At 27.2% G+C, this 15,512-nt stretch overlaps 1 protein-coding gene and 1 long non-coding RNA gene across 5 annotated transcripts in view; both read right to left on the bottom strand.

Moving 5' to 3' along the window:
• LOC126898524 (kynurenine aminotransferase) overlaps positions 1–15,262 on the bottom strand; it is a 16,937-nt gene extending 1,675 nt beyond the window's left edge. The window contains exons 1-7 of one of the 3 annotated variants that reach the window (XM_050672634.1): positions 15,128–15,195; positions 14,871–15,059; positions 13,309–13,464; positions 13,084–13,231; positions 12,784–13,020; positions 8,014–8,260; positions 3,290–3,456 (exon numbers count right to left, since the gene is read on the bottom strand). In XM_050672634.1, the coding sequence (XP_050528591.1) occupies positions 3,290–3,456; positions 8,014–8,260; positions 12,784–13,020; positions 13,084–13,231; positions 13,309–13,464; positions 14,871–14,872 (957 nt within the window). In that variant the 5' untranslated portion in view covers positions 14,873–15,059; positions 15,128–15,195. Of the gene's footprint in view, positions 1–3,289; positions 3,457–8,013; positions 8,261–12,783; positions 13,021–13,083; positions 13,232–13,308; positions 13,465–14,870; positions 15,060–15,127 lie in introns of all 3 variants that reach the window. The other 2 variants (XM_050672635.1, XM_050672636.1) reach the window with 2 other exon arrangements.
• Positions 3,465–8,003, bottom strand: LOC126898532 (uncharacterized). 2 transcript variants are annotated; one of them, XR_007702291.1, is made up of 4 exons: positions 6,417–8,003; positions 5,516–5,770; positions 4,583–4,761; positions 3,465–4,349 (listed from the first exon to the last, which is right to left on the bottom strand). It is a non-coding gene; the product is annotated as an uncharacterized LOC126898532 (long non-coding RNA). The 2 variants fall into 2 exon arrangements; XR_007702292.1 differs by lacking the exon at positions 5,516–5,770 and having other exon boundaries at positions 6,417–7,993.
• Positions 15,263–15,512: the final 250 nt, after the last annotated feature.

Below are 15,512 nucleotides of genomic sequence, written 5' to 3' on the forward strand. Positions count from 1 at the left end.
CGCAAATGGCTACCATATTGAAAAATATACTATTTTTGTATGATAATTATGGGTTTTGTATTTTATTTTAATAGAAGTTGATGTTGCTTTTGCAATTATCCATCAATTTTTTAAAATTAAACACTATCTACAGATTTGCATCGAAGCGTTTCTTATGATAGTGATTTTAATCACTGTCAGATTAAATCTATACTGGACCCTACTATGCAATGTCTTCACTATGCCGCGACCTCACTGTGCTACCGTTTTTTTTTTATCATAACCCACTTAATTACTTACAGAATAACAATAATTTAAACATTTTTTTTTTTGATTATCTTTAGTTACACATTATTCTTGAGTTATTAACTATGTCATACTTTTTAAGTTCATCTCTTATGCCTGATAAGGGTGTCAACTTTGTTTTTTTTAAATGGGAACACATATTTTGAATTTAATAAAATGTTTGAGTTTTTTATTTATTAGCAAATGACATTTGAACTTTTAGTATAATTTTATTTGTTTATTAGATATAAACATTTACAGTTTCAAATTTTTGAGTTAATATACGTATTATACATATCTTAATTATAAGAAAATAAAATACATATATCATTTTTCACTTTTTTCTATTTGGCAATTCTTTAACTTTTCATGATTAATATACTGATATTAAAAAGAAATTTGAATCTTTTTTGTTAATTTTTACTAAGTTAGGTTGTTTATTCATTAAAATATAATTTATTTAATTCATCTGAAATTAGAAATTCATGGAAGGTTTACCAAAATACCTATAAACTTTATAATTTATTTTAAAGGTAGATATAAAAAAAAATAATAGGTGTACAAATTAAATAAAACAGTTTTTTTTGCAAAATTTCAGCGTTTATTGAGTACCAAAAAGATTGAACTCAATAATCAAAGTATTAGCTATAATTTTTTCCCATTTTTTTGGCAATTCATGGATTCCATCCCAGTATCACTTCTAATATTTTAAAGGTAACCATTCATCAGCCCAATTTTTCAATTCTTTGTACGAAATAAGTGTTGTTCCAAAAGTCCATGCTGCATCAATCGGAATAAGTAGTAATTTGATGGAGCATGATCTGGTGATTATTTCGTGCGGGGTAGGTAGGTAGTATGTCCCATTTTATGTTTTCTTAATAGTTTTTCACCGGTCGTACAATATAAGGCCGAGCAAAGATTGTCAAGAAGTAAAATCATTTTGTGTGTTCCTTCACCCCATTCTGGTCGTTTTCTCTTCAATACTTGGTTCAATAAAATTAATTGTTGTCGGTAGCGATCAGCAGTAATCATTTCACCAAAATTTAACAACTTATAAAACACAGGTTTTTTTTGATCCCACCAAATATATAGCAGTCTTCTTTCCATCAACCCAACCTTCTATAAATATTGCATACTGGTTGAGATGATAATGGTGGGCTTGTGTCTAACCATTACTTTTTTGCAATTGGTATTGTCAAAATAGATCCACATCACATCGCCAGTAACATTAAAAAATAAAAGGACTTCCTTTTGAACCAATCAGGCAAAAGTTCACAAATAGTTTTTTATCTTTCGATGTCTTCTTCTTTCAATTGATATGGCACCCATTTTCATTTTTTAAAATTTTTTCCAGAGCATGTATTCGATATAAAATTGTTGAGTTTGAACTCCAAGTTTGACTGTCATTTGTTTTTCAGTTAGAGTTGAGTTATAATAATGTTAATTAGTTGTAATAATGATTGCAAATCTGCATCTTTAAACTTTTTTGGCTGATCTGGACACTTTTTGGCTTTTACATTAAAACACCACTTTTAAAGCGTTTACAAGCTGAAATGCCTAAAGTATGATCACCATAAGCTCTCACAATATTTCTATGGGCTTCAGATGCACTTTTTCCACAATTAAAAAAATAAAGTAAAACTTCACGTAAATGCTGTTTATCTGGCTCAAATTTCTACAATTTCGAAGTGATAAAAAATATGTTGTTTGTACAATGACAATTAATAATAAAATGGGTTTTGATAGCATATATTAACTCTCCAAAATGCTATAGTTGTCTTTTCTATATACAAACAAATGTATTGGTAATGCCATCTGTTAGCAAACCAGCCTTTTTAAATTGTACACCTTGTTGGGTCCCACCTAAGATGAGACACGATAATGTGTTGAAGTGGAATGTTATTTGTAATATGAAATAAAAGTAAACTTAAATTGAACAAAAATATACAATAGTCTGTTTAAGTTTAGAAAATAAAATTATTTATAAACTATAATAATAATCGTCTTAAGGTGATCACTTACAAGTTATAACACAATATTATTTGTACAACAGTTCGAACACGATTAATTAATGCTAAATCGGAACTATTCGTTGTCTACTACTAATTACTCACTAACCCCACTACACTAATACCATAACAATACGGGTTCGTAACAACCTATTATTTTATTTATTAGATAATTTTAATGATACTAAAATATTTTATGCTTAATATTTTTTCTAATATCTATTGCATGAGCTAGAGAGAAAGAAAAATCTATAAAGCCCAGCGTAACAAAATCAAATACCAGTATCAAACACCACTAAAGCACAACACATTATCAACTGAAGTAGGTAGGCTCATAGCTAGTTAGCTAATTAAATTATAATGACAATACACAAATACCTCATAAAAATCTACTTATAAAATTAATTCTATTAAATAAGTCATCACATATTTTTATTAAAAAATAATAAATAGTAGTTTCTTTTTTAATGATCTACATATATTTAGTAATAAGTATTCTTCTGAACATCAAATTTCACTTAAATTAGAGAATAAACGTGAGAATCTCTAAAAGTGGATGAAAATGCTGACTAAAACTATCAGATTTAAATTGAATTAGTATTTATATATACAGGAACGGTGTAGCCAAGTCGGTAACGTGGCAGTGCTTGATATGTACTGCATCGGTTTCAAGATTCGTCACAGACCACTTCATTTGCCAATCAAGAGATCAGTTTGGTAATTGAAGTCGCCATCACTCTCTCCGGCGACATACTAAACACCCGTCCCAATGATTAAAAGCGGCCACCTCCTTTGAAGCTTTTATAGCCTTTAATGGGTTTAAAAAACCGATAAAAAAAAAAGGAAATAAAATATATTTGTTCTCATCCTTAATTTTTGAAAAATAATTAAATTTGAATATAATTTTTGTCATCAAACTAAACTTAAATTGTACTATCCTTCAAATCAAATTACTTAATAATTGCTTTAAGAAAATAGGTTTTTATATTAGTAATATAGAAACCATGATTACTAACTTGCACAGGAGTAGCACATGTATAAATTGCAATTTGATGAAGAACTTGAAGATTTCTCATAATATTTTCTGGACCATATGCCCAACCAAGTTTCCAACCTGTCATACTAAATGTTTTCCCAGCAGATCCAATTGTGATTGTTCGTTCCCACATATTAGGAAGTGAAGCTAAAAAAAATTTTAGAAGTCAATTTATAATGTAATATATTATTAGGATGGATTTTGTCAGAAAGTGGTCAAGTTGAATTTTATTATTTTAAAATTATTTATCAATTTTATTTGCACTTTTTTACTGATTTTTAGTAGTATCAATATTGTTTCTTTAGGTAATTAAGTTATGTTATATTGCAATATAAAATTTAAAAGTTCCATTAATCCAAACATAAAATTACTTTATTTTTTGGGTCTCCTGAAAAACTAGCACTTTTGACTTAGCCATCTGCTCATAAAAACTATCTACTTTATTAACTTATGGGAGTTTTGTGTTGAAAAGGATGATTTGACAAAATATTTAGTATATCAGTGGAAAAAAAAATGTATATCTCTCAATAGAAAAAACAGATAGTGTTAACAATAACTTATCTTTAATTTTTTATATTAATTTTTATGTTCTTTAGTTTTAATAAAATTATTTACCAATAAGATCATTCAATAAATACTCTAAGCTAATTTCTAGGATTTTATTTTTAATATAAAGAGTGATTAATTAAGGATAAGACACTAATTTTTTTGGAAACTAATGAAAATTTAAAATTTTTATAAAGAATGAAATTTGATTTGAATAATCAAATTTGAATAACGAAAAAATAGCTTTTTTTTTATCCCTTAAAAAATCTAAACATAAATTTTTTTTAATGGGAACTACTATTTTTTGCATGGTATATATGTATAAAGACAACACAATATCATTTTTGCCAACAACTTTAGGTATGGGTAGTTATAACTGTGTTCACTCCTTCATTTTAATGGATCGTTATTTCTCTGTAGTATAGAATCTTTTAAATAAAGTTGAACTTCGATGATTACTCGAGATGTACATGTTCCAGTTGGCAGTACTTCCACTACACAACAATCAATATTATCTCAAAAGAACTCTAAGATTATATTTATTTTTAACATTTTATCACATACTTTTAGTAAACCTTGAGACAGTACAATGACAAGTGATGCAGACATATATTTTCCCGCTTACTGCTTTTGTAGCCTCTTCAAAGAACTTTGCACAATTCTTCAAGAATAGAATTTAAGATTTTTTGGTTCCCTATTAAGNTATTTTTAACATTTTATCACATACTTTTAGTAAACCTCGAGACAGTACAATGACAAGTGATGCAGACATATATTTTCCTGCTTACTGCTTTTGTAGCCTCTTCAAAGAACTTTGCACAATTCTTCAAGAATAGAATTTAAGATTTTTTGGTTCCCTATTAAGTAACCATAATGTGCTACGAATAGTCTTGTAATTCTACAAACCTAATTAACATATAATATGTTGAGTTTCATCGTTTCTAAACCTCTTGAATTAGTTTTTTTGGTTGACTTATGCTATTACTCATTTGATAAATATTTAATTTATTGTTAGCTACTGTACTTTTTCTAAAATATGAAACAATTGCTTTAACATGCTCAATTAAGTTACTTTAAAGCTAGAGCATATATACAATAAGATTCATTGTATATGAAAAATATCCATTAATATCCAAAAAATATTAAAATTTTTTTAATTTTAATAAAGATAATGCATTATTATTTTATTAGAAACTGCAAATAGAACTATGTTTTTTAGATTCCATTAGTTAAGTATTTTCTGTATTGTGTCACTTAAATTAATTTTGTATAACTTATATTAAATTTAACACTCAAGGAGAACCAATTACAATTCAAATTTTGAATCAATAAAATAAATAATTATGACCATAAAACTATCATTGTTGCGAGAAATCCAACAATTGGTTGTCATATATGCAGCTTCTTTTGCAACTAAATCTTTTATTTTAAATAAAAATTTTTCGTATAGTGCTGATATATGTACTTTAGTTATCGAATACCAGTCAGGAAGAGTACAGTTTAGATTCAACAGTTTTATAAAATCTTTGAATTCTTCTTTTTTGATTACATTAAATGGTTCATAATCTTTTGTAAAAAAAATTAAGTAGTGAACCATCAATTTACTTTTTACAATTGATTGTCATTTTTTTTAGTTATAAAACTAAACATGTTTGTTTACATTTATATGGTATTTGGACTACACTATTTTCAATCATCTCTAATTGACCTCTAACTACTGATGAATTTGAACGGATAACAGTCAAAGATCAAAAAGTAATTTGAGTTTCAGATGTAGAAGGTAGTATAGCAGAGTCATCCAGGTCATCAAAATTTCCATTATGCAATTCTTTTTTGCGGTTTTTGAGTAAAAAATTCAATCAGTTATCATTTTTACTATCATAATTTTTGTTTTCATGCCACACAAAATTTTAACCTATAATATATAGTTTAGGTTTTTATTAAATTTTATAGAAAATGTTTGCACATCGGCATATGTTTGAAATTTTTAATTACTATTAGCCTTGTATACAGTTAATGAGTAATTTCATAATTAAGGCTTCGAAATTACATTTTTTTATTCTCATAAACAGTGTTATTTATTAACTTTCCTACCCCTCTTTTACCCTACAGTATACAGGTATACAGTTTAAGATTGTAACTGACTAGGCTGCATTCACAATGACTATGAAAAAAATGACTTTGTAGCTAAAGTAGCAAGATGGGCTANCCTTTTACCCTACAGTATACAGGTATAAGTTAAGATTAAGTTTAAGATTGTAACTGACTAGGCTGCATTCACAATGACTATGAAAAAAATGACTTTGTAGCTAAAGTAGCAAGATGGGCTATAATACTTAAAGAATTTATTTAAACAGCTGAACATCAATATAGATCTAGCTTACCTCATGTTGACACTCTAAGTCAATATCAGGTATGCTTAATAACGGAAAATTAATTTTAATTAAACTAAGAAAAGCTCAGAAGATGGGTATGGAGATTAGTGTTTTGATGCAAGTTCTAGTTATTTCAACTCATTAGATGAAAAACATTTAATAAATAGAAAAGAAGCGCATAAATACCATTTAGTTGATTTGGTTACTATTTTGAGAACACAGTTCAAGTCACTTTCTAAAATTCATAGTTTTTGGGCCCAAACCAAATCACCAAATGCAGAGGACCTGAAATATATGAAATGATCAATCTAAAGGTCTCATTTGGATATTATCTGGTGATGACTACATGGAAACGAGTAGATACAAATGATAAGAGCTGAAAAACTATCACTCAGTCACGAGAAATCAAGAAGAGGATCGAATTGTGGATACTGTTTATATCTGGTACCACTTCAAGAGGATGGAGGTGAGTAGCGGTAATATCTTGTTTTAACAGTGAGTTGCGAGTCGACTAAGACATATTTTTGTGCTTATTTAATTTATATGTTATTGTAAATACTTTATAACTTTTATTTGTATGATTCATATTGTATATGTGTAGTAATATTATAATTTATTTGTTAAAATATTTTAAAAGAGAAAATACTGTTGTGTTTCTATTCATCTCCTACAAATCTATATATATATATATATACACATTGATCGATTAATCATAAATTACTCGATTTCTTACAAAAGAAATACAATATTGAAAAAACAATTTTTAATTTCTTCTAGTTACATAGTTACATTGATGCCACCATTGTTAACTATTTTACCCTGTATTTTCCCTTTATATGACATTATTTTACTTCTTTTTTTACAACCGTTAGGTTGGTTAATACCATTGGTATATCCTCGGGAAATTTAAGTGCAGAGGTATCCCATTGCCTTCTGCACTAGGAACATGGTACTTTTTCGCCACCATAGAAGTGCACGCATGGTCACCCATCCGTTCACCTACGGTGGTAAACGCGGCTTAACACTAGAGTTTTTTCAACAACTAGTGTGACCACCGTGCCACACCACGCTCCTATTATTTTACTAAAGAATTTAAAATTGCAGTGTTATACTATATAAATATGAAAGTTAATTTGATACCCTTACAGCTATTTAATACAAGTTGAAAACCAAAATTATATATTGTTGTGATGATCTCTAGGTCACTGAGTTGAATTTTCATTATATGTAAATCTTACTTATTTAGAATAAGTTTAATTATCGCTGTTTTCATTTGTTTTGTAAGATGCATGAAGACATGTCATTAGGTAGGATTGAGTGAGTGTTAAATTTATGTACTGATTATATATATATGTATATATTTATTATCTGTAAATAGTTTTGTCGGTGACACTCTTTGCTGGATACTCTTCGTCCTGCCTAGGTATACAAATGAAAGTAACATCCAAAGTATAGGACCAAAAGTTAATATCGACTAATCATTTTCATAATTACATAATTTTCTATTTTCTAAGTTATTTAAATATGTATGTAACCATATAAAGATATAAAGTTAACACCCCTTAAAGTTATGATGGATGATTCTAAAAAGTAATTAGTAGCTGTTAAATCAAAAATTGTATATAACTAAAAGAAATTGAAATTTTTTTTTTTCAATATTCCATTTATTTTAAGAGTAATTGAGTGGTTTATGATATACTGATCACTCTGTATATGATATAATAGAACACAATTATACTTTATTATTTAATAATGCACTAATTCAGTTTATACACAAACTTACCCATTCTTATATGTTTAGAAGGCTCATACACCAACCATTCATATACTTCATCAGATATACAAAGAACATTATGTTTTTTGCAAAGATCTGCAATCATTGTTAGTTCCTCCAAATCGAAGACTTTTCCTAGTGGATTATGTGGTGTGTTAATAATTATTAATTTAGTTTTTGAATTGAAAAGTAATTTTAACTCTTCTGGATCTAGCTTCCAATCACTTGAATGAGAAATTGAAGCATTTATTTTTGTCTAAACATATACAATCACAATTAACTTTGTCTTCATAAAATAAAGAAATGTATAAAAAACAAACATAAATTTTAAAAAGTAAGAACACCTTTCGGTACTTATAAATTGGTTAAAATAACTAATATTAAGTTAATTAATTAGCTACCTGTATTTGTAATACCTTGTGTATTATACATGTATATTAACTAAAAAATTTGAAACTGTAAATGTTTATATCTAATAAACAAATAAAATTATACTAAAAGTTCAAATGTCATTTGCTAATAAATAAAAAACTCAAACATTTTATTAAATTCAAAATATGTGTTCCTATTTAAAAAAACAAAGTTGACACCCTTATCAGGGATAAGGGATGAACTTAAAAAGTATTATATAGTTAATAACTCAAGAATAATGTGTAACTAAAGATAATCAAAAAAAAAAATGTTTAAATTATTATTATTCTGTAAGTAATTGTGTGGGTTAAGATAAAAAAATAACTCTGTATATATATATTTATATACATCACTTGTGTGGTGCTGCACCTTTGTACCATTGGATTACGCATTAGTGAATAAAAATCGCGTTTATGTTTGTTAACTCTTACTGGCCAATAATTAAACATTTGAAATCAATTATTTATTTTAAAACAAATGATAAATGGTATAACACATAAATGTATTATTTTTTTTGTATTAAGGTTCAATAGTCATTTTTTATACCTTTCAATCATATAATTTATTTATTTTATTATATGGCCAATGAAAATGTTGATACAGTGGTAGAAGAATTTTAATATTATTTAATTTATATATAAAGATATATATATATACGTTTTTGTAATTGTATTAGTATACGACTCCATTTTGGTTAAGTAAACGCGCAATTTTTCTTTGTTCGTTTTTACAAGATCTAGTTATTGTTAATCGGTTTCTAACATCAATTTGAATTCGATAAAACCTTTTGATTATATAACAGTTCGGGATGCCTAAAAATAAAAATTTTAATAAAACTATGGACGAAGTTTCTAGACTTCGGGAGGAAGTATTTGCTTTGAGACTTGTGAGCATAACAAATCTCATTTGAGCTTTAGAGATGTTGAAGAATCACTGTCAAAGTTTTCTGGTGATGATGCTTATCCAGTTAATTGATGGATAGAAGAAATTGAAGAAATGGCTAGTGTACTATATTGGTCTGATCCTGAGAAGTTAATTTATGGTAAACGTTTATTAATGAGAACGGCTCAATTATATATTCAATCGGAAAGAGGAATTACTATTTGGACAATTTTACATGATATACAAGGTGTAGAAACTAATGCCATTATATGTTACCTGTTAGTAAGAAAAGTTATATTTCAAACAAGTACTGAACTGCACATAAATCCTAAGTGTGTGAGAATAACTAAATTTGAAGAAGAAGAAAATCAAATAATGTCTATTAATATACCTTGTAATGAGCTCAACATAGGTGCATCAACTTATACAGAGGAAATTAATAATATAGTGAAAGATTATGAACCAAATAAAGTAAAACATGCACCGATTGAAACAGTTATTTTATTAATGGATGAAAAACCTGTATATCAAAGACCACGGCGCCTATCTCCAGAGAAAATATGTGAAGTTGACAAACAAATAGAGGAATGGTTACAAGAAGACATTATTAGGCCTAGTTGTTCTGATTACGCTAGTCCAATAGTTTTGGTCAGGAAGAAAGATAACTCTCTACGTCTCTGTGTAGATTACAGGATGTTAAATAGGAAGATAATCATAGATAGATACCCTTTGCCATTAATAGATGACCAAATAGATAAATTACAAGGAGCTTCAGTTTATACAACTCTTGATTTGCGAAATGGATTTTTTCATGTTCCAGTTGATAAAGATAGCATTAAGTATATTTTTTGTCACACCTAGTGGGCAATATGAATTTCTGCGTACCCCTTATGGACTGTGTGTGTCACCTCCTATTTTTCAAAGATATATTAACTTTGTGTTCAAAGATTACATTTAAAAGAGATTTTTATTAACATATACGGATGATTTAGTAATATTAGCTAGCAGTTATGAAGAAAGTATTGAACTTTTAAAACAAATATTGCAAACTGCTTCTGAATATGGACTACACATTAAATGGAGTAAGTGTCAATTTTTACATACAGAAATTGAATATCTAGGATACCAAATTTGTAAAAATACTATAAGACCTTCAACATTGAAGACTGCTGCAGTTATAAATTTTCCTTTACCTAAGTCAATAAAAGCAGTGCAAAGTTTTCTGGGTCTTACTGGATACTTTAGAAAATTTATAAAGGACTATTCATTGACTGCTAAACCTTTGACTGATCTATTACATAATGGAGCTAAGTTTAAATTTGGAAAAGAAGAACAAGATGCTATAAATATGCTGAAAAGAAAACTGATGGATAATCCAGTGTTACATATATATAATCCTCATGCTGAAACGGAACTACATATCGACGCAAGTGCTAATGGTTTTGGGGCTATATTGTTACAAAATGATGCTTATGATAGTAATTTTCATCCAGTATACTATTCTAGCAGAAAGACCAGTGATGCCCAAAAAAGATATCATAGTTATGAACTAGAGGTACTTGCTATTATTGAAGCATTGAAAAAGTTTAGAGTTTATCTCTTGGGTATACAGTTTAAAATTGTAACTGACTGTGCTGCATTTACAATGACTATGAAAAATAAAGACTTGGCGAATAAAGTTGCAAGATGGGCTTTACTGCTTGAAGAATTTAGTTATACAGTTAAACACCGAAGTGGATCTCGTTTACCCCATGTTGATGCTCTTAGTCAATATCCTGTATGCTTAGCGATTGAAAATTAATTTTTGATTAAATTACGAAGAGCCCAAAAGATGGATTTGGAGATTAGCGCATTGATGGAAGTTCTAGCTGTTTCGATTCATCAAAACTATCTAATTGAACATGATCTACTGTATCAGATGAAAGATGGCCAAAAATTGTTTGTTGTTCCTAGATCCATGCAAAATGAAGTAATCAGAAAAGCACATGAAATAGGACATTTTGGATGTAAAAATGTTGAGGAACTATTGAAGAAAGAATATTCAATGTATAATATTCCATGTCAAATATGAAAACAAAAATTGAGAGTATTGTAAGAAATTGTATTCCGTGTATATTGGCAAGTCGAAAAAGTTGTAAGCAGGAAGGTTACTTGAATAGTATTAATAAAGGTGATTTTCCATTAGTTACCTATCATATAGATCATTTGGGACCATTAGCTGCTACAGCTAAAGGATACAAATATATATTTGCAGTGATTGATGGTTTTAGCAAATTTTGTTGGTTGTTTCCTACCAAGACTACTACATGTAAGGAAGCCATTGATAAAATGAAAACTTTGTCTACTACTTTTGGGAATCCAGAAAGAATTGTGTCAGATAATGGAGGAGCTTTTGTTTCACAAGAATTTTCTGATTACTGTAGTAAAGAAAACATCCAACATGTAACGATTACTACAGGAATACCAAGGAGTAACGGGAAAATAGAAAGATTAAATGCAATTATTATTCCAGTCATTACCAAATTAAGTTTGGATCAGCCCGAACATTAGTACAAGAATTTTGCTCACATACAAATTGCACTAAACAGTTCCTTTCAGAGAAGCATCGGTATGACACACCATTCAAGTTGACATTCGGTGTTGAGATGAGACATCCTCAATATTTTGAGCTGACTAAAATAATTGAGGAAGAATATACAAATGCTTTTGTGGAGGAGAGAGATGAATTGCGTAAGGAAGCAAAAGATCAAATTTTTAAAGCTCAAGAAGAACAGCGTAAAACTTTTAATAAAAAGAGAAAGGAAGCACATAAGTATCACCTAGGTGATTTGGTTGCTATTTTGAGGACACAATTCAAGCCACTTTCCAAAATTCATAAAAAGTTTTTGGGCCCATACCAAATAACCAAACGTAGAGGACCAGACAGATATGAAATGGTCAAAATTGGTGAGTCTGAAGGTCCCATTAGAACATCATCTGGTGTTGACTATATGAAGCCATGGAGCCAAATAGATACAGATGATGAAGAAGAGATAGAAAACTGTCAATCAGTTGAGACGACTGATCAAGAAGAGGGTCGAAATGTGGGTACCATTGGTGTCTAGATGGCACCACTTCCAGGGTCTGAAGGTAGATAGTGGTATCAAGTATTATAAAAAGGGAAAATTAAATCAAATTGTGAGTCAGTCGTGAAACTTAGCGGTATTTAGTTTTATTTTTCATGAAAAATTTGGAAACACTCTGATATTGACTTGCACAAAATTTCAAAAAATTCTACTTTCAATATCTACTGGGGAGTACTATTCTAAAGAGTGTAAAATTGGTATCAGATATACTCTGACATATAAGTGAATATACTTTGTATAATCACTTATATTAATATCAAAAAAATTACCAAAGAAAATGGAAGTTATCATTGATTACTAGGACTTATAATTAATATTGATTAAAGAAATTTTTGATACAATTACAAAGTTAAAAACTTACATTTTTTAAAGATATAAATCTAGGAATGCCTCCAACACTGCGAACCATTGGTTCATAACAATCAAAAAATGGCTCAATGATAATAGCTTCATCTCCAGGTTCCAAATGACTTTGAATTGCACAATATAAAGCTTCATAAGCACCAACAGTCACTAATACTTCAGAAGTTGGATTAATTGAATGCCCGACTAAGCTAGAGTATAGCTTCGATAATGCATTCACTAAACGTATATGGCCCTTTAATAAAATTAAAATACACACAAATTGACATAAGAATCAATTAAAAATTTTCAATATTACAAATCCACGAGTGTATTGGTTATATAAACCACTTTTGTTGGCTACTTCAGATAAATACTGAGAAAATCGAGATGGTGGATTGTAATCAGGAAATCCTTGGCCCAAATTTACAGGTTTATATTCCATTGCTAAACCAATAAATTCAATCCTATATCGTAAAAATAATATATATTATACATAGGCAATTTTCACTGAATTTATAAAATAATAAATTAAAGGAATTACCAAACATTATATTCTCCTGATTTATACCGATCAGGTAACTTAAATTTCTCCATCTGTCTATTTTGATAAGCTATTTTTGAAAAATAGTTTGTAACTAATGAAACAAAATGTTTGTAATAATGACTCTTTAATTGAAGTCTCTTTAAATCAACTAACCTAGATAAATTTTTAAATTAAATATATTTCCAAATTACCACATTATTAATAAAAATGTATAATAAGATAGTAAATTACTCAAGCCTTATATACTATATATATATATATATTAATTAGTTAAATAATAAAAAAACAAGAAAAAGTTTTTTTTAAGTGTTTCTTTATTAAAACTTAAATTTATAAAATACCAATATTTTCTATTTGTATCTTTTATGCAGATCATAATTTAAACTTCTTTTAGTAAAATGATATATATATATAGATGTATTTTATGTTTAATTAGTCGAATGAACTACTATACAATCAATTCATTTATTTATCAATACCTAATAAGACTGCTTAAATTCCAAAATTTAAAGTTGTTATTAAAAATATACTTCTATATATATAGAAGATAAATTATATATCTTACATATTATAAAAACAAATTTATTATACATTTTTTTTCCTACTTTATTTTAATTATACAATTCACATGTAAAAGACAGTGTAAATAAGATAATCAAAGTGTAAGAAATATAAAAAGGTATATGACATAATTAATTTGAAAAGATAAAAACATGTTATCTCAAATTAAATAATTTTTTTTTGGTTATTTTAAAAATTAAACCAACTATTTTTAATTAATTTCTTCTTTATAATTATTAAAATTATAAAAGCTTAAGAAAAAATTTGACAAATCAATTAATATCTAATTAATGAATAAAAAATTTATCTTTGATATAGTATATATTTATATTATATGCATGCACTAATATATAACCACACCCATGGTTACAAATTACATATTCTACTTAATAGGAATACCAAGAAATAAATTATTCACAATTTGACAAATTTGATTAAATATGAATTTTCTTATATATTATACACAAAACTATCAGTAATCTGAAAAATTTCTAGATTTAAAATTTAGAAATTAGTTCTAATGAATTTCACTATAGTCTATTTGAAATTAAAGTGTAATTGTATGAACAAATAAAATGTATTTATTATTTAAAATATTGTGATTACCACCATAATATACCAACAATGTTTTTTATAAAAATTTAGAAAAGCATTTTACAATTAGCTTCTTATATAGTATTGTCAGAAATTATTATAAAATAATAAAATTATTAAATTATGAAAATTAAATATGTAAGATATTTACTATGAAAGTTAAATTTAACAAATATATTGTATTAAATATTTAATAAACTATCAGACAAAACAATTTTAAATTATACAGGTATATTTTCAAAAATAGTATAAAATAATATAAACAATTTTATATAGGTCAAATAGAAAGATTTTCACAAAATAGTAATATTTTGTAAAAATTTAAGGTTTTTGTCAAAAGGTAAAAAAGTATTTTTGGTAATTAAAATACCAGTTAAAAATTAAAATATGAATACAATACTTACATAATTTTATAAGAATTAAATTAATTGAGAAAATTAATATAACCCTTCTATTATTGATAGTTCTATAGGTTAAACCAATGATGTGACGATAATATAATATAACTTATTATCAATCATGTATAAAAATTAACATTTTTAATCGACAATAACAAAGTAAAGAGCTTCGAAATAAATTTTAGAATATGTCATCTAAATAGTTAATAATAATTCAATATTATGCAAATAAATAGATATGCATGATAAATTAGACGAATTACCTTAATTTCTCTAAGCGACGGCAGCTACCTCATATGTCAGAGCATGACTTAATAATAAATGTAATATTTAAAAATTGATAACCTTTTTACTGATAAGTCATTTTAAAATATACAGGGCTCTCAAAAAATTCACACGGTATCAAAGTAAATCAGATACATATTTTATATTGGTACTTATATTTTTACCAAACATTTCAGTACACAAAAATTCAATCATTACAAAACTCAATTTTTCCCTAGGATATTATTTCAGATTGTAATGAGCTGAATAAAAAACAATATATTTTTAATAAGCTTTATTATTTGATTACCGCTCTCTATACAGAGTGATTTTTTTATCATAACCCACTCAATTACTTACAGAATAATAATTAAAAATTTTTTT

This window comes from Daktulosphaira vitifoliae, unplaced genomic scaffold, assembly GCF_025091365.1.
Source record: "Daktulosphaira vitifoliae isolate Bord-2020 unplaced genomic scaffold, ASM2509136v1 Scaffold_2, whole genome shotgun sequence".
Lineage (NCBI taxonomy): Eukaryota > Metazoa > Arthropoda > Insecta > Hemiptera > Phylloxeridae > Daktulosphaira > Daktulosphaira vitifoliae.